This window comes from Arvicanthis niloticus, chromosome 4, assembly GCF_011762505.2.
Source record: "Arvicanthis niloticus isolate mArvNil1 chromosome 4, mArvNil1.pat.X, whole genome shotgun sequence".
NCBI classification, from domain to species: Eukaryota; Metazoa; Chordata; class Mammalia; order Rodentia; family Muridae; genus Arvicanthis; species Arvicanthis niloticus.
Genome location: NC_047661.1, coordinates 71,616,022 through 71,635,249, shown reverse-complemented (window position 1 = coordinate 71,635,249; position 19,228 = coordinate 71,616,022). Strand labels below are relative to the sequence as shown.

Genomic DNA, 19,228 nt, shown 5'->3' with positions numbered 1-19,228 from the left:
AACTTACTAGAGTGGACCAGTACACGGATTGTGTGAGTTACGCTAAGCCTGGAGGTTTGATATAGCATGGGTAGGATAGAATCTGGTGAATTCAGCATCTGGGCATGGCACATAAGGTTTGCCACTGGGGCCATGCCCAGAGATTGAGAATGGTATAAGGCTCTTCGGAGTGAGTTGGGTCAGTTAGTGTGAAATGTGGTTTGGGTATGGGAACTGGGGAGGATGTAGGGAGAATAGGTCAGGTGGACTCACCATGCTAGGCCAAGGCACAGGATGTGCAGCATGGGCTGGTCCAGGAGAGCTCTATTAGCATTTCTTTCTTTTGTATTTTTCTCCATGTTTCCCCTTTCCTTCTCTTTCTTTTTTTTTTCTTTTTCTGCTTTTGAAAGATGGTCTTGCTATGACCCAAGACTGAGTCCTCCTGTCTCAGCCTTCCAAGTGCTGGCATTAGAAATATGCTGCCGAAGGCCTGTCTCATTTCAGTTTGTTTTTACATAGTTGTTGTCTACTTGTTTTCTTTGGAAACTACCTCTTCTGGACATTCCTATTTTAAAATTTGCAAACGTCTTTTCTTTTGTGTCTTTTGAGTTTATTTTAGATATTAACTTCTTATTCTTTAGACACATTTATTTCAAATATTTTTCTCTTGCCTTTTAATCTTGATTATTTTACTTTTTAGTTTGATGCAGTCTCACTTATTTTTAGTTTGCTTTTGCTCTCTGTGTCACATAAAAAACTATTGTGAAGAACAATGTGGTGAAGCTGGGCATGGTGGCACATGCTTGTAATCTCAGGATTCAGGAGGCTAAGGCAGCAGGAATGAGTTGAGCCCAGGCAAAGCTGGTCATGAGATCCTGTTCAAACCAACCAACCATCTAATCAACCAACTAACTAACCAACCAACCAATCAACCAATCAACCAACCAACCAACCAACCAACCAACCAATCAACCAACCAACTAACCAACCAACTAACCAACCAACCAACCAACCAACCAACCAATCAACCAACCAACTAACCAGATCCCACACAAAATTCAAAGGCATGAGTTTTGCCTATTTTTAAATTAAATAGAACATATTACTAAGATTTTAAGTTTTTCTAATCTGGATTGTTTGTGATGTATGGGACTTTGGGAAATAGCTACTTCTATTGGTTTCTAGTTTGAACACTTGTGCTGAAGAAGTAAAATGAAGCAGAGGCAAGAAAAAGCTCAGTATTTAATCACCACCAATTTATTAATATTAATATTAATAATCAATATTAATGCAATCCAGTTGGTTGAATCCAAAGATTTGAAAAAAATACATTACAGTCAAACAAAGACCTATATAACATGACAAGCTTCCTTTTCATCTTGTTTTTGATGATATCTCTACATGGGAAGACCAGTAAACTATTTATACTTCAAAGCTATATGTAGTATGTCTAAAATTTTCTAATCTGAAACAATTTTTTACAAATACAAGCCAGGATATCTCTTATTGGAATAAAGGTAAAGCCCACACTTGAATCCTTTTGTCCTGCACCTCTTTTTCATTGGCTAGGAATAAGCATCTGGAGCAAAACTTTAGTGCCACTTGTTCACTTACTGATTTAAACTGTGTCAAAGTAGCTTGGTGATTTGGATAAGAATAGAACCACACATACATATACATCTTGTTCTTGCCATCTAACATTATACATTAAAAATTAGACTGTATGTTAATGTAAGGTAAAGCTTTGGCAACTGGACTGATAATACATTTATAATATATTGCCCTTTAAAACTATAAGTTTAGCTTTAGCATCATTCATAACTAAATAATAATCTTTCAGAATGATACCTTAATTAAACCCCAAACTCTTCAAATTATTCTTCCAACCTTAATTCCCTTAAAACAAATATTTATCCACTGTAATAGATCTTAATTAAGTACCCCAACTATCATACATTATTTGGAAGAAACTCAATAACTAGGAATATATGCTAATTATCATTTTAAATGGATGAGAACAGGTATGTCAAGATTGAGAAAAGGAGTTTCATGATGAGCTTCTTATCTCCAACAATTTCTCGATTCTTAAATTAACATCTAAGTTAATTTTACCACAGTTTTTTATTTACTGTGAGAATTAGCGTCTCTGCTCTTGGACATACTCATAGAGTGGAGTGCTACTATTGAAAGTATGAGAACCTGAGACTATATTTCTTATTCCAAACTTACTTTCCTTGACTCTCTCATAGTCAGAGTTACCTTGTCTATTGTCCACATTACAAAGTGACAATTTACCAGTAGTATCAGATCTAATCTGTCCATGTGACGGTGAAAATTGTCCAAAGCCACAATGTGAGGAGGTTTCTACTTGTCTATGCAAGCTTATTGATTGATTTTCATTGCAAATTGAGGGGCCACAGCCAGATTCCCACTGGTTTCCACATCTATTGGACTGAGGTTGCTCAAAGTTAGAATATTGACCATATCCAGAACCACATGATCCAGGGCTAAATGAGTGACATGAACCAGACCCATATTGTTGTGAAGTAGGGCACAGACCAGATCCTGGACAATTTTGTCTAGAGATAGAAGAGGAATAGGAACCAGACCCATATTGATCAGTGTTAAAACCCTGACTACACCCACCTCCATGTTGGCTCTGGCTAGAGTAATGACTTGAGGGGCATCCATACTGGCCATAGTTAGAAGACTGACTAGGACCAAGTCCCTGTTCTCCATAGCTGGAAGATTGGTTTGAATTAGATCCACACTGACCACCACAGTATGACTGTCCTGATGTAGGATTATATTGTCTATAGCCAGAAGATTGATTTCTGTTACATTCATGTTGCCCATAAGTTGATTGACCTGATCTAGATACTTGGTTACCAAAGCCAGAACACTCTAATGAACCAGACTTACATGGTGCAAAGCTGGAATACTCTTGACAGGTAGATTTATGACTACTACAGGAAGAAGATTGATGTGATCCAGGTCTTTGCTGGTCAAAACCAGACGATTGCCATGAAGTAGAACCATGCTGACCAGAGTTAGATGACTGAACAGAGCCTCCAGATTGACCAAAGGCAGGTCCATGCTGAACATGACCAGATGACTCTCCAGAGAAAGTACCATGTTGCCCAATGTGAGAAGACTGCCCTTGCAAAGACTGATGTTGGCTAAAGCCAGAAGACTCTCCTGAACCAGACACACAACACTGTGAGTCAGAAGATCCCCTTGAAAAAGAACTGCCTCTTCTGTGGGTAGATGACTGACAAGATCCTGATCCTTGTTGACCATAGCTGGTGGACTGACCTGACCCATAGCTTGAAGACTGTCCTGATGAAAGACCATGTTGTTCAGTTCCAGAGGACTGACCTCGTCTAGAACCCTGTCTCATGGAGCTAGAAGTTTGTCCTGATGTGGAGCCATAGTGAGCTAAACCAGAAGACTGTCTTGAACCAGAGCCATGTCTCCTCTGAGTAGGAGATTGGCTTGACCCTGAGTTGTGTGTGCCATAGCTGGAAGACTGAGCATAATGAGAGCCATGCTGCCCAGAGCTGCGAGACTGTCCTGAGCCATATTCATTTGGATCATTCCCAGAAGACTGACCACAACAAGATCCATGCTGATGACTACTTCCTGACTGTCCAGAGAAAGAACCATTTTGTCCACTATGAGAAGACTGACCTTGCCCAGATGCATGTTGACCAAAGCCAGAAGCTTCTCCTGATCCAGATCTATATTCTTGGGATGTATTAGACTCCCTTGAACTAGACCTGCCTCGATTGTGGCTATATGACTGACTTGATCCTGATCCTTGTTGACCATAGCTGGTGGACTGACCTGACCCATAGCTTGAAGACTGTCCTGATGAAAGACCATGTTGTTCAGTTCCAGAGGACTGACCTCGTCTAGAACCCTGTCTCGTGGAGCTAGAAGTTTGTCCTGATGTGGAGCCATTTTGACCTAAACCAGAAGACTGTCTTGAACCAGAGCCATGTCTCCTCTGAGTAGGAGATTGGCTTGACCCTGAGTTGTGTGTGCCATAGCTGGAAGACTGACCATAATGAGAGCCATGCTGCCCAGAGCTGCGAGACTGTCCTGAGCCATATTCATTTGGACCATTCCCAGAAGACTGACCACAACAAGATCCATGCTGATGACTACTTCCTGACTGTCCAGAGAAAGAACCATTTTGTCCACTACGAGAAGACTGACCTTGCCCAGATGCATGTTGACCAAAGCCAGAAGCTTCTCCTGATCCAGATCTATACTCTTGGGATGCATTAGACTCCCTTGAGCTTGACCTTCCTCGATTGTGGCTATATGACTGACTTGATCCTGATCCTTGTTGACCATAGCTGGTGGACTGACCTGACCCACAGCTTGAAGACTGTCCTGATGAAAGACCATGTTGTTCAGTTCCAGAGGACTGACCTCGTCTAGAACCCTGTCTCGTGGAGCTAGAAGTTTGTCCTGATGTGGAGCCATAGTGAGCTAAACCAGAAGACTGTCTTGAACCAGAGCCATGTCTCCTCTGGGCAGGAGACTGGCTTGACCCTGAGTTGTGTGTGCCATAGCTGGAAGACTGAGCATAATGAGAGCCATGCTGCCAAGAGCTGCGAGACTGTCCTGAGCCATATTCATTTGGACCATTCCCAGAAGACTGACCACAACAAGATCCATGCTGATGACTACTTCCTGACTGTCCAGAGAAAGAACCATTTTGTCCACTACGAGAAGACTGACCTTGCCCAGATGAATGTTGACCCAAGCCAGAAGCTTCTCCTGATCCAGATCTATACTCTTGGGATGCATTAGACTCCCTTGAGCTTGACCTTCCTCGATTGTGGCTATATGACTGACTTGATCCTGATCCTTGTTGACCATAGCTGGTGGACTGACCTGACCCACAGCCTGAAGACTGTCCTGATGAAAGACCATGTTGTTCAGTTCCAGAGGACTGACCTCGTCTAGAACCCTGTCTCGTGGAGCTAGAAGTTTGTCCTGATGTGGAGCCATTTTGACCTAAACCAGAAGACTGTCTTGAACCAGAGCCATGTCTCCTCTGGGTAGGAGACTGGCTTGACCCTGAGTTGTGTGTGCCATAGCTGGAAGACTGAGCATAATGAGAGCCATGCTGCCCAGAGCTGCGAGACTGTCCTGAGCCATAGCCATGCATAGAGCCAGACTGATGCTGATGACTACTTCCTGACTGTCCAGAGAAAGAACCATTTTGTCCACTATGAGAAGACTGACCTTGCCCAGATGCATGTTGACCCAAGCCAGAAGCTTCTCCTGATCCAGATCTATACTCTTGGGATGCATTAGACTCCCTTGAGCTTGACCTTCCTCGATTGTGGCTATATGACTGACTTGATCCTGATCCTTGTTGACCATAGCTGGTGGACTGACCTGACCCACAGCCTGAAGACTGTCCTGATGAAAGACCATGTTGTTCAGTTCCAGAGGACTGACCTCGTCTAGAACCCTGTCTCGTGGAGCTAGAAGTTTGTCCTGATGTGGAGCCATAGTGAGCTAAACCAGAAGACTGTCTTGAACCAGAGCCATGTCTCCTCTGAGTAGGAGATTGGCTTGACCCTGAGTTGTGTGTGCCATAGCTGGAAGACTGAGCATAATGAGAGCCATGCTGCCAAGAGCTGCGAGACTGTCCTGAGCCATATTCATTTGGACCATTCCCAGAAGACTGACCACAACAAGATCCATGCTGATGACTACTTCCTGACTGTCCAGAGAAAGAACCATTTTGTCCACTACGAGAAGACTGACCTTGCCCAGATGCATGTTGACCAAAGCCAGAAGCTTCTCCTGATCCAGATCTATACTCTTGGGATGTATTAGACTCCCTTGAACTAGACCTGCCTCGATTGTGGCTATATGACTGACTTGATCCTGATCCTTGTTGACCATAGCTGGTGGACTGACCTGACCCACAGCTTGAAGACTGTCCTGATGAAAGACCATGTTGTTCAGTTCCAGAGGACTGACCTCGTCTAGAACCCTGTCTCGTGGAGCTAGAAGTTTGTCCTGATGTGGAGCCATTTTGACCTAAACCAGAAGACTGTCTTGAACCAGAGCCATGTCTCCTCTGAGTAGGAGACTGGCTTGACCCTGAGTTGTGTGTGCCATAGCTGGAAGACTGAGAATAATGAGAGCCATGCTGCCCAGAGCTGCGAGACTGTCCTGAGCCATAGCCATGCATAGAGCCAGACTGATGCTGATGACTACTTCCTGACTGTCCAGAGAAAGAACCATTTTGTCCACTATGAGAAGACTGACCTTGCCCAGATGCATGTTGACCCAAGCCAGAAGCTTCTCCTGATCCAGATCTATACTCTTGGGATGCATTAGACTCCCTTGAGCTTGACCTTCCTCGATTGTGGCTATATGACTGACTTGATCCTGATCCTTGTTGACCATAGCTGGTGGACTGACCTGACCCACAGCCTGAAGACTGTCCTGATGAAAGACCATGTTGTTCAGTTCCAGAGGACTGACCTCGTCTAGAACCCTGTCTCGTGGAGCTAGAAGTTTGTCCTGATGTGGAGCCATAGTGAGCTAAACCAGAAGACTGTCTTGAACCAGAGCCATGTCTCCTCTGAGTAGGAGACTGGCTTGACCCTGAGTTGTGTGTGCCATAGCTGGAAGACTGAGCATAATGAGAGCCATGCTGCCAAGAGCTGCGAGACTGTCCTGAGCCATATTCATTTGGACCATTCCCAGAAGACTGACCACAACAAGATCCATGCTGATGACTACTTCCTGACTGTCCAGAGAAAGAACCATTTTGTCCACTATGAGAAGACTGACCTTGCCCAGATGCATGTTGACCCAAGCCAGAAGCTTCTCCTGATCCAGATCTATACTCTTGGGATGCATTAGACTCCCTTGAACTAGACCTGCCTCGATTGTGGCTATATGACTGACTTGATCCTGATCCTTGTTGACCATAGCTGGTGGACTGACCTGACCCACAGCCTGAAGACTGTCCTGATGAAAGACCATGTTGTTCAGTTCCAGAGGACTGACCTCGTCTAGAACCCTGTCTCGTGGAGCTAGAAGTTTGTCCTGATGTGGAGCCATTTTGACCTAAACCAGAAGACTGTCTTGAACCAGAGCCATGTCTCCTCTGGGTAGGAGACTGGCTTGACCCTGAGTTGTGTGTGCCATAGCTGGAAGACTGAGCATAATGAGAGCCATGCTGCCCAGAGCTGCGAGACTGTCCTGAGCCATAGCCATGCATAGAGCCAGACTGATGCTGATGACTACTTCCTGACTGTCCAGAGAAAGAACCATTTTGTCCACTATGAGAAGACTGACCTTGCCCAGATGCATGTTGACCCAAGCCAGAAGCTTCTCCTGATCCAGATCTATACTCTTGGGATGCATTAGACTCCCTTGAGCTTGACCTTCCTCGATTGTGGCTATATGACTGACTTGATCCTGATCCTTGTTGACCATAGCTGGTGGACTGACCTGACCCATAGCTTGAAGACTGTCCTGATGAAAGACCATGTTGTTCAGTTCCAGAGGACTGACCTCGTCTAGAACCCTGTCTCGTGGAGCTAGAAGTTTGTCCTGATGTGGAGCCATTTTGACCTAAACCAGAAGACTGTCTTGAACCAGAGCCATGTCTCCTCTGAGTAGGAGACTGGCTTGACCCTGAGTTGTGTGTGCCATAGCTGGAAGACTGACCATAATGAGAGCCATGCTGCCCAGAGCTGCGAGACTGTCCTGAGCCATATTCATTTGGACCATTCCCAGAAGACTGACCACAACAAGATCCATGCTGATGACTACTTCCTGACTGTCCAGAGAAAGAACCATTTTGTCCACTACGAGAAGACTGACCTTGCCCAGATGCATGTTGACCCAAGCCAGAAGCTTCTCCTGATCCAGATCTATACTCTTGGGATGCATTAGACTCCCTTGAGCTTGACCTTCCTCGATTGTGGCTATATGACTGACTTGATCCTGATCCTTGTTGACCATAGCTGGTGGACTGACCTGACCCACAGCCTGAAGACTGTCCTGATGAAAGACCATGTTGTTCAGTTCCAGAGGACTGACCTCGTCTAGAACCCTGTCTCGTGGAGCTAGAAGTTTGTCCTGATGTGGAGCCATTTTGACCTAAACCAGAAGACTGTCTTGAACCAGAGCCATGTCTCCACTGAGTAGGAGACTGGCTTGACCCTGAGTTGTGTGTGCCATAGCTGGAAGACTGACCATAATGAGAGCCATGCTGCCCAGAGCTGCGAGACTGTCCTGAGCCATATTCATTTGGACCATTCCCAGAAGACTGACCACAACAAGATCCATGCTGATGACTACTTCCTGACTGTCCAGAGAAAGAACCATTTTGTCCACTACGAGAAGACTGACCTTGCCCAGATGCATGTTGACCAAAGCCAGAAGCTTCTCCTGATCCAGATCTATACTCTTGGGATGTATTAGACTCCCTTGAACTAGACCTGCCTCGATTGTGGCTATATGACTGACTTGATCCTGATCCTTGTTGACCATAGCTGGTGGATTGACCTGACCCACAGCTTGAAGACTGTCCTGATGAAAGACCATGTTGTTCAGTTCCAGAGGACTGACCTCGTCTAGAACCCTGTCTCGTGGAGCTAGAAGTTTGTCCTGATGTGGAGCCATTTTGACCTAAACCAGAAGACTGTCTTGAACCAGAGCCATGTCTCCTCTGAGTAGTAGACTGGCTTGACCCTGAGTTGTGTGTGCCATAGCTGGAAGACTGACCATAATGAGAGCCATGCTGCCCAGAGCTGCGAGACTGTCCTGAGCCATAGCCATGCATAGAGCCAGACTGATGCTGATGACTACTTCCTGACTGTCCAGAGAATGAACCATTTTGTCCACTACGAGAAGACTGACCTTGCCCAGATGCATGTTGACCCAAGCCAGAAGCTTCTCCTGATCCAGATCTATACTCTTGGGATGCATTAGACTCCCTTGAGCTTGACCTTCCTCGATTGTGGCTATATGACTGACTTGATCCTGATCCTTGTTGACCATAGCTGGTGGACTGACCTGACCCACAGCCTGAAGACTGTCCTGATGAAAGACCATGTTGTTCAGTTCCAGAGGACTGACCTCGTCTAGAACCCTGTCTCGTGGAGCTAGAAGTTTGTCCTGATGTGGAGCCATAGTGAGCTAAACCAGAAGACTGTCTTGAACCAGAGCCATGTCTCCTCTGAGTAGGAGACTGGCTTGACCCTGAGTTGTGTGTGCCATAGCTGGAAGACTGACCATAATGAGAGCCATGCTGCCAAGAGCTGCGAGACTGTCCTGAGCCATATTCATTTGGACCATTCCCAGAAGACTGACCACAACAAGATCCATGCTGATGACTACTTCCTGACTGTCCAGAGAAAGAACCATTTTGTCCACTACGAGAAGACTGACCTTGCCCAGATGCATGTTGACCAAAGCCAGAAGCTTCTCCTGATCCAGATCTATACTCTTGGGATGTATTAGACTCCCTTGAACTAGACCTGCCTCGATTGTGGCTATATGACTGACTTGATCCTGATCCTTGTTGACCATAGCTGGTGGACTGACCTGACCCACAGCTTGAAGACTGTCCTGATGAAAGACCATGTTGTTCAGTTCCAGAGGACTGACCTCGTCTAGAACCCTGTCTCGTGGAGCTAGAAGTTTGTCCTGATGTGGAGCCATAGTGAGCCAAACCAGAAGTCTGTCTTGAACCAGAGCCATGTCTTTTCTGGGTAGGAGATTGGCTTGACCCTGAGTTGTGTGTGCCATAGCTGGAAGACTGACCATAATGAGAGCCATGCTCTCCAGAGCTGGGAGACTGTCCTGAGCCATATTCATTTTGACCATTCCCAGAAGACTGACCACAACAAGATCCATGCTGTTGACCACTTGCTGAGTGTCCAGAGAAAGAACCATTTTTTCCATGATGAGAAGATTGACTTTGCTCACATCCATTTTGACTAAAGCCAGATCCTGCTGATCGAGATTTATACTGTTGAGAGGTAGAAGACTTTCTTGAGGTAGACCTGCCTCGACTGTGGCTATATGACTGACTCAATCCTGAACCTTGTTGATCATTTGTAGTGGACTGACTTGTGCCACATCCTGATGATTCTCTTGATGAGGAACCATGTTTTTCATTACCAGAAGACTGACAGTCACCGGATCCCTGTCCAGTGGAGCTAGTAGATTGTCCTGATTTAGATACATGTTGAGGAAACCCAGAAGCTTTCCTGGAGCTAGGTCTGCTGTTCCTAGGTGACTGGGAATGTCCTGATCCATGCTGGCCTCGCTCATATTCCTCACTATTTTGGAAATGACTTGAATTTGATTTTGTCTTTTGTTCAGAAATTTGCTCCTTCCCTTTTGTTGGTTTTTTTGTTTTGTAATTATTGCTTCCTCTTGAGCCTCTGGAATAAGAGTCACTCTCTCCTGCACTAGAACTTGAATAACTTGAAGATGCTTCTTGCTCTTCATTTTCTGTTTCTTTTTCACTCTGTTCCTCTTGGTGCTGGTGACTTTTATTTTTCTGCTTTGACCCTGAAGCGTGGCAGTAATCTTTGCCAATAATTTTGTTACAAGCCTTAGCCAGCTTGAGTATCATTAGAAGATACTCAGTAAAATCTACTTTATGGTTATGATCTCGATCCAGACTTTGCATGATGATATCTACCGTGTCTGGATCATCTGGATTCTGTCAAGAAATAAGGTACAAGTGAAGGTTCTGTAACTGTATACTATAAACCTAGTCAATCATTTGGAGGGAAGCTGTAGACATTTGAATAGTTAATACATTTTGGTTGAAATTGACCACAGTTGTTTGGGTTAGAAAGGTGAAAGATAGAGAGGAAGAGGGATGAAGAGAGAGAGAGAGAGAGAGAGAGAGAGAATAACCAGGAGTAGATGCAGTGTTCAAGGATGAATGGTGGAGGGGAGCCTTTTATGTTTGGTAAATTTGGTAGCTTAGACCAGTGCTTTGGAGGCCAAGGAAACATGATCGTGAGTTTGTAGTGTGGGTTGCATAGGAAGTTCCTTGCTTCCTTGGAATTAAAAGCAAAATCTTGTCAAAGAAAGAAAGAAAAAGAGAAGAAAGAAAGGAAGGAAGGAAGGAAAAAAGAAAAGTGGGCAATGGTTAATCATGGATGGTTAGCTAACTATAAATAATAACTTTAGACATCTACTCAATTATATATAAATTTTCTTTGCTCAGTTAGTTTGTTTGCCAATTATAGATTTTAAAACAGAAATTTAGGAGTCAGGGCAGTAATATGCCTAGCACTATGTTATCGAAGGTCTAAAGCAGTGAATGATTTAAGTGTTATGCTGGGCCTCATGGTGCATGCCTGTAATCCTGTCAATCAGGAGGTAGAGGCACTAAGATCAGGAGTTCATGGTCATTGTCATCTACATAGCAAGTTTAAGGCTAGACTATATTACACGAGATCTCATTTTAGTAATAAATGAGTAAATAGGTAAAATTTTAAAAGTAACATTTAATGGTTCTATATACTAATTTATAATTTTTATATCAAATATGAGTGCATTAAAGGGGAGCTAGTTGTGATTCAAGAAAGTTTAATGAGAGGATATGATATTTATTGAAGGATGGGTTAGAATTAGCTAAATGAATAAAGGGAGGAGAAACTCAGAGAAGAAGATGCAGGTAGACGTGATGATATGAACACAGTGTGAAAGGTAAGAGAAGTATAGTTTATTTAAGGAATTGACAGAAATTCAGGAGTGCTAAATTTAGTACAAGGAGTAAAGTCATTGTGCTAGTGAGATAAATATAGATTAGATCATAATTTTAAAATCATGTTGGGGAATTTTGAGTTTTATATTAAGAGCCAGTAAGGGTCATTGGAGTATTTTTATGGTGAAATTATAATAGAATGTAGCCTGAAGCAGAGGATTAGCACTTGTGATGGAGAGAAATGTACTGTTTTTAAAAGGCTGTTTATAAACTAGATGGAGATTAGAAAATGGTAGTGTCTTCTGAGAATGAGGAAATCAGTACCTACCCTGGGATTCTATATTGGGTTAAAAGAGAAGGAAGAAGTTTAGGAGGTAGGATGATTCTCATATTTGATGTAAGATAGCCATAGAAATACAAATGCTATTCAGTAAGCATTTGAATTCAAGAATAATTTTAAGTTTCCACATGTTTATTTTCAGAGCTGGTAAGTTTTAGGTTATTTTTTCTCTGCTTTTGATGAATTATAGGTCAATATAAATTTCTTTTAATTTAAGAGGCCTTAGATTACCAGAATCTCAGAAATAGGTAGTGGTTTGAACTTTACACTAAAGAAATCAAATGTAAAAATGTGAATTTATTATATTTTGAAGATTTTCTGATGGTCATAAGGATTGCTCTCATGGGCAGGAAATTTTTAAATCTGTGAATTGACTGTTGTTTGGTAGGATCATTTTAACCTAAGCGTGTTATAAAACAGTCTTAATCAATGGTTTATAGACGATTTCAAGTCTGCCAAATTCAATTCTCTATTACCAAATATGAGAGTCCTTTCTGATATTTGATATATAAACAAAAGGTAGGATAAAGTAGAGAAGAGAATTGCTTCAGAATTAAGTCCTGGTATAGAGTTCTTACCTTAAGAATTTGGTGAAACTCGGTTTCCAGAAGTTCTTTCATCTCTTTTTTGCTCAACATGTCACAGTTCCCATCTTTGGTGGCATATTGGTAAAAATTATTGATGATGATGACAATTCCTTGCAGGAGTTCAGGCATCTTGCTGCAAATTCAAGTTAGCCTAGATGAGGGAACAAGAGATCCATTTCTAACTTATTGCTTAAACACATAAATAGTTCCAATCATTTGTAATTATTGTCAGCATGATTAATTTCTCTCTGCACTAGTTGAGAATGAACCCCGAGTGGAATAACTTGTTCTAACTATGTAGCAAGAGAGTGATGAAATTAGAACAGGATCTCTATATCTTACTTCAATTCCTGAATGAATGTCGGTAGAACTTTGTTGGGCTACCTGATTTGTTCTGGATCTATAGAAAACCAGAATGTGCTAATCGTCCACCTCTTAGTTGCTTTCTAAGTCTGAACCATCACACTTCAGGAGACAGGCATGTCACCTACATAGAAAGCCTAAAGAAAGCCTAAATCCACCTAAAAAGCACCAGTGGGTAACTTGGATTCTCAATGTTTTCTAGGACAAAGAAAGTAGAAAAAATGAGCAAAGCCAGCTATAGGGTTAGGTGATAGGAAGCTGGGGGAGGTCCCTATCAGACAGCGTCTGCTTTTCTTCTTTGTGTAGAGATTGTTCCTCAGGACTTTCTGCTCACATAACAGAGAGGAATAAAAGGAGACAAGCTGCTAGAGGTTTACTCAGTTTGTACATTCTTAAGGAAAGATCTCAAAGACAGGAGCTGCTACAGTTTTATATCAGAGTTCCTCATAATATTCTAAAAAGAAAACTTTCAAGTCTAATGTGGACTTTAGTATTTAGTAGACCTAAATACTATGAGTAGAAGTGGGTGACTGCTCACTTACCTGGTTCACCAGAGGAACAGTAGGGATGGAGACTGATGTTGCTTGCAGGGTGCTGCTCACTGGAAACACTGGCCTTTTTATAATGGTCCATCTGAGGGAGGAGTTGCTTTCTTTGAGATGTCCTAGTTCACTCCTAAACAAGTCCAGCTCCTTCTCCATCTCACCTTCCAGGTGTTTACCTTCTTACTTCCTTACATGTTAACCTGATATTGCAATAGCAGCTCCCAAATCTGGGCTAGTATCAGCCCCACCTGTCCAACTCTCAGGACACTTTGCAGAAAGGCTGTTTGTGTGTGTGTGTGTGTGCGCGCACACACACGCATATACACACACACTCAATTATGTAATGTTGCATTGGCAGCCAGCTGTATGGTTTAATAAAAGTTGAATGGAATGACATCAAAACCCAAATGTCAAAAAGTAATGGAATTCGATATTCAGAAGGAAGCTGAAATATCACCTAGTCAGACACACCCATATTAATATAGTTTTATATAAGAGATTCCAGCCAAGGTGCCATCCATGATTTTATTGCCTCTTGGATTTAGTAACTGTAGAGGCTCTTTTGATCTGTTTAACTTGGCCTATCTAATTTACGCAAGTATTTGTGAATATAGCTTACATTTTAATCACCATATAGCCTTAGCAAGAAAAAACATATGTTCTCTAGGTCCCTCATGATCTTGCCTGTGGCTTCTCTTAAGTTCCATTGTTTTTGTACATATATATTTATGTCTATGCCCATATGGAGTTGATTACATCAACATATTGGATTATTTCATCTTTTTTCCTTTCTTGAGTTACCTTTTAGCAGTATCTGTCTAGTTAAATTGCTATTATTAACAATTAATTTTGATTTTTCTGTAAGACATGTTCCCAGTATTACTTAAGAGAGAATCATAACTTGCTCATTATTTTCAGGTTAATCTGTACGTGTGTGTGTGTGTGTGTGTGTGTGTGTGTGTGTGTGTGTGTGTGTAGGCCAGAGGACAACTTTAGGTGTCACCATCAGGAATGTAATTGATCTTTTTTATTGAGACAGGGTTTCATTTTGTAGCCCTACCTGGAACTTTCTATGTAAATCATGATAGCCTTAAACTCATAGAGATCCACTTGTCTCTGTTCTCTTGCATGCTGGCATTAAAAATGTATGCCATCAAATCTAATCTGAATGTTCCTTTCACCCTCTTTAAAACAGAATATCTCAGTAGTCTGGAACTTGCCATTAGGCAAGATTGGCTAACCAGGGTTCTTCCTTCCTGTCTTTCCCTTCAGGGAGCTGGGGTTACAGACATGCTCTATCATACCCTATATTGTTACATTGTTTCTAGAGATTCAACTCTGGTCTTGATGTTTGTGAGGCAAGCATGTTACTGACTGGGCTATCACTTCATTCTGATAAAATATTATGTTAATCATAATATTAACATTGTGGAAAAAACTAGAAGACAAATATTTGTGTGTGGGGAGCATGTGTACTTGCTTGCTAGAGGTCAATGACAAGCATTTTCTTATATCACTTTCTGTCTTGTCTTTTGAGACAGGATCTCTCATTGAATGAAGTACTTACCAAGTAGCTATACTACCTAGCTGGTGAGCTCTGGGGAATCTGCCAGGTTTTGGATATCTCCTGTCCCCATGGTAGGATTACAGGTGCCCTCCTGACTCAGACATGCCTGGGCTTTTTTTTTCTTTCTTGTGTTCTGAGATTTCTACTCAAGTTCTCATGCTTATATGGTAGGTACTTTATTGACAGAGCCATAAACTCAGCTTCCAAAGTAGGAAGTTATAAATAGTGATAAGGAAAGAAAAATCACAGTATCTAGAAAGTACTAGAAAGAAAAATACATCACCAACAATTGGATTTCCTAGTAACTTGGTTAATTATTTTTTTCACACACATATTTGTTTCTATCTTATATAATTTCTAGACAGTAACTCCTGGAGAACTGGAACTGGGCTTTACTAATCCCCGTGTCAACTAGAGATCTAGGCTATTACTCAGTGTGTAAAGTTTTTCAATAAATATTTTCCACTTTGAGTTGAGTTAAAAAGGAAGGCCATGCCTTCAGACCTCTGCACAAACCAACCTATACTTTCGTTTTTTTTTTTTTTTGGGGGGGGGGAGTAGGATCTGTCTCTTTTCTTGAATTATTCAGCTTAGCAGTTGAATCTTAGTATTGAGAATGAGCCAGCTATTCTCTGCTCATTCTTGCATATCTTGTCCTCAAGCTCTATTTATTGAGAATAGATAACATAAATTTTAATAAAGATATCCTCAGCTAAAGGAACCTAAAACATATTATATAATACATTTATCAAATTCGAGAAGACTTGGTAGCAATTATTGGCAAATGACAAATTGCATGATTCCAACTTCAACTATCATTAGATTGTTTTTTTTCCCTTCTAGAAACTACCCTGAGGGTGAATATTTAGTGTCTATTACATAGTTGTATTTCCATGGATGCCTGATTTGGGCCAGGTTGTCACACTGCATAAGAGCAATGACCTTCTTAAAGGTGTGACTGAGACTGTGGGAGTCAAGGGGAGGTGGAATTTGCTGAGTAAAGAGTTGTTATTTCAGAGGCAGGAAAGAGTTGTAAGAAGACTGTTGCAAATGAACATGCCTGTGAGGCCAGTGTTCTCCTAAACTAGGTGTCAGCAAATTTTCTTTAAATGGCTGGATGGCAAATATGATCAGATTTGTGAAACAAATGCTCTTTCTTGCAGCTATTCAACTCTACTATTTTAGCATGAAAGCAGTAGGAAATAGTGTATTTTTAAATCGTTTTTATTTTCAAATAGATGTTTTGTACCATGTGTGTGTTTGGTGCCCATGAAGGCTAGATGGGGTATCAGTTCTCTCCAGAACTCGAGCTACATGTGGTTGTGAGCTGCTGTGGATATGCTGGGAATCAAACCCTGGATCCTTTGGCAGAACACCAGCATTCTTAACCTTTGAGCTTTCTTGCTAGCCTCCATAGATGATATCTATATAAAAGGTGATGTTGGGATATAATTCACTTATGGACACTGATCTTAGAATTTTGCATGTAACATAATCTTTCAGCTAGTGGTAAACGTAGAAAACACTCTTCATAACAGCATTTCTTAACCTGTGTATCTGGAGCCCTTTGGGATTCAATGATTTTTTTCCCAGGGGTCACCAAAGTCCATTGTGAAATCCAGATATTTATATCATGATTCATAAAAGTAGCAAAAGTACAGTTAGGAAGTAGCAATGAAATAATTTTATGGTTGGGGGGCTTGCCAAACCATGAAGAACTGTATTAAGAGTCTTCAGCATTCGGAAGGTTGAGAACTGGTGTATTAAGACCAAGGACTTTGATCTTAAATAAACTGTGATGAGCTTGTTATGGTCTTAGAGCCACAGTTATCACCGCTTGCTCATTTTGCTTGTTGGAAGATTTTCCAGGAGAGTAGACTCTTAGAGGAGAAAAAAGGCTGAAGTATGTGGTACAACAGAACTGCTAGCTCTCACATACCTGTTGACCAGTGTATATGGAATGGGAACAGACCATGGTTACTCATAAAAGGAAACATATTTTGACCTGATGTAAGACAGATACTTTTAACATCTGAACTGAATGAAAAGACAGCGTGTACTTTCTGAAACAGTTTGTTGTCTGGATATTATATTGACTGCCATATGTACTATAAGTAGTACTTTGGTTTCAAAACCACTTAGCCTTTCAGTGCATTATCTTCTGAATGTCCTTATCGAGCTGAATTTTGTCAAGTATTATCTCCTGCTTTGTATAATGAAAGTAAGATTCATATTGAAATTGTATTCTGGCTTTTTTTCTGTATTAAATATTATCAGTGTGAGATTTTAATCAGATTGTCCTAGAGGTTGTAAACTTAAGGTTCATGATTTCCTTAGTGTGTACTCCGCAGTAGCATGGTTGGACATGAAAATTTCTCCCCTATAATTTTAGTTAATGCTTTTCTTTTTCAGTGATAACAGGCTTCAAGAGAAAAGATCCTTCCCTTCTTTCTCTCCCTTCTTTCTGTCAATGATAGGGTTTCATAACCCTGACTATTTCATAGCTTGTTATATATAGTCCAGGCTGGCCTTGAGTCTCTGTCCTCTTGCTTTTCCCTTTTGAATATTGGTGGTATAGGAATTTGCTACCATACCTTGAATAAGAAAAGGTTTTTATAGTATATACCAGGATCTTTTTTTTTAGTGCTTCTTATATATTGAGAGGAGAAAAGATATTATTTTATCCTTTCTGCAAAAGCACAGTGCATTGTGTTGATGTACAGCATCTCATTACATAATGTGACTCACTTCAAAGTGGCTGCTGAGTGATTTGAACTCAGAACTGCATATTCCTAGGAAGTGGTGAGCATGTAGCTATGTTTTAGAAAAGATAAAGTTTTGGAGATAGTTCTTGGGGAGTAGAATGTTTCATCCAAAGAACTTTGCTGTCCAGACAGATATAATGTAAGAGACAGAGTTTGGAGATGAAATCGTGCCTTCTGGACATGATACAAGCATTCCAGTCATGAACTCATTGAAGCTATTCAATTCACAAGATTGGGCCTGTCACCATTTTACCTTGCATGGAGGAAAGGCTTGTCAAGGTTCACACCTCACTGAAGGAGTATGTGCAGTTACTGTGTGTTGGCATGCATGTGCATGTGTGCACACTATTTTTCCCAATAGTATAGCCATTGAGAAGATGCTCATTTTCTAGTAAATAACCTCCTATTCATGTTCACACAAGCATACATTAGACCATAATTAAAGTCAGTAGGTGTTAAAAAAAGACATCAAAACAAGGCAGGGCTTAGTGGGAAAAAGTAGGAAGAAGAGTTCTAGAGGAAGAGGGGAATGGAGGAGGGCAATATGATGTGACTGAACAATGTGTGTGTGTGTGATTGTCAAGTAGTGAAAAAATAAAAGAGTCAACCTCAAATCACATTCAGAACTTTTAAGTATATAAAAGAATTATGTGCTGAAAAAAGTTTGCCTCCCCAAAGTGAAAATATGCTCCTTAAGAATAATGAGAAACTCATTCCTGGTCTGGAAGACATGAGGTGTAGTGTAGCACCATCTACTGGATACAGAGGTGGATGCAGGAGGTCCAGAAAGTTCTCTCCATTCTCTTTCTCCCATGTTGTTTCCAACAATCCTTTCTAGCTTAAGCTCTATGCAGGAGGGTATTTATGAGAGAGATAGATGATAGTAGATTGATAGATGAATGATAGATAATAGATAGGCAGATAGATAGATAGATAGATAGATAGATAGATAGATAGATAGATACACAGAGACAGAGAGACACACAGAATGCTTAACAGACTATGATTAAGAGATACTTAATCTCCTTAGTGTACTTATGTAAGTTAAATGTTAATATTATATACGATTTTTGTTGTCTGGGAATAAGTGTGAAATATGAAGCTGAAGTAGTAAGGTTGTGCCGATTCTATATTCCATACATTCAAAACAATGCATTAGATTTTTTAGTATCATGAGATCACTGTGGCTGACCAGAATCCCTTAGTGTTAGAGACAGGGCTTCTGAGTCCCTCTTTCAGCCAGTCTAACTGCGTGAGAATTTCCAATAAGAAAAACCTTGAGCAAGTAGTTCGTTTCACCTCTTTATCTTATTTTATACATTTTAAGACTGGAAACAGATTTACATAGGCA

The 19,228-nt window shown here is 41.4% G+C and overlaps 1 protein-coding gene across 1 annotated transcript; it reads right to left on the bottom strand.

The window, feature by feature from the left end:
- Positions 1 to 1,220: 1,220 nt before the first annotated feature.
- Positions 1,221 to 13,557, bottom strand: Hrnr (hornerin). The gene is made up of 3 exons (XM_034501380.2): positions 13,543 to 13,557; positions 12,629 to 12,788; positions 1,221 to 10,711 (listed from the first exon to the last, which is right to left on the bottom strand). Exons 2-3 carry the CDS (start codon positions 12,764 to 12,766, stop codon positions 2,117 to 2,119), a joined length of 8,733 nt encoding a protein of 2,910 aa, XP_034357271.1. The 5' UTR covers positions 12,767 to 12,788; positions 13,543 to 13,557; the 3' UTR covers positions 1,221 to 2,116.
- Positions 13,558 to 19,228: the final 5,671 nt, after the last annotated feature.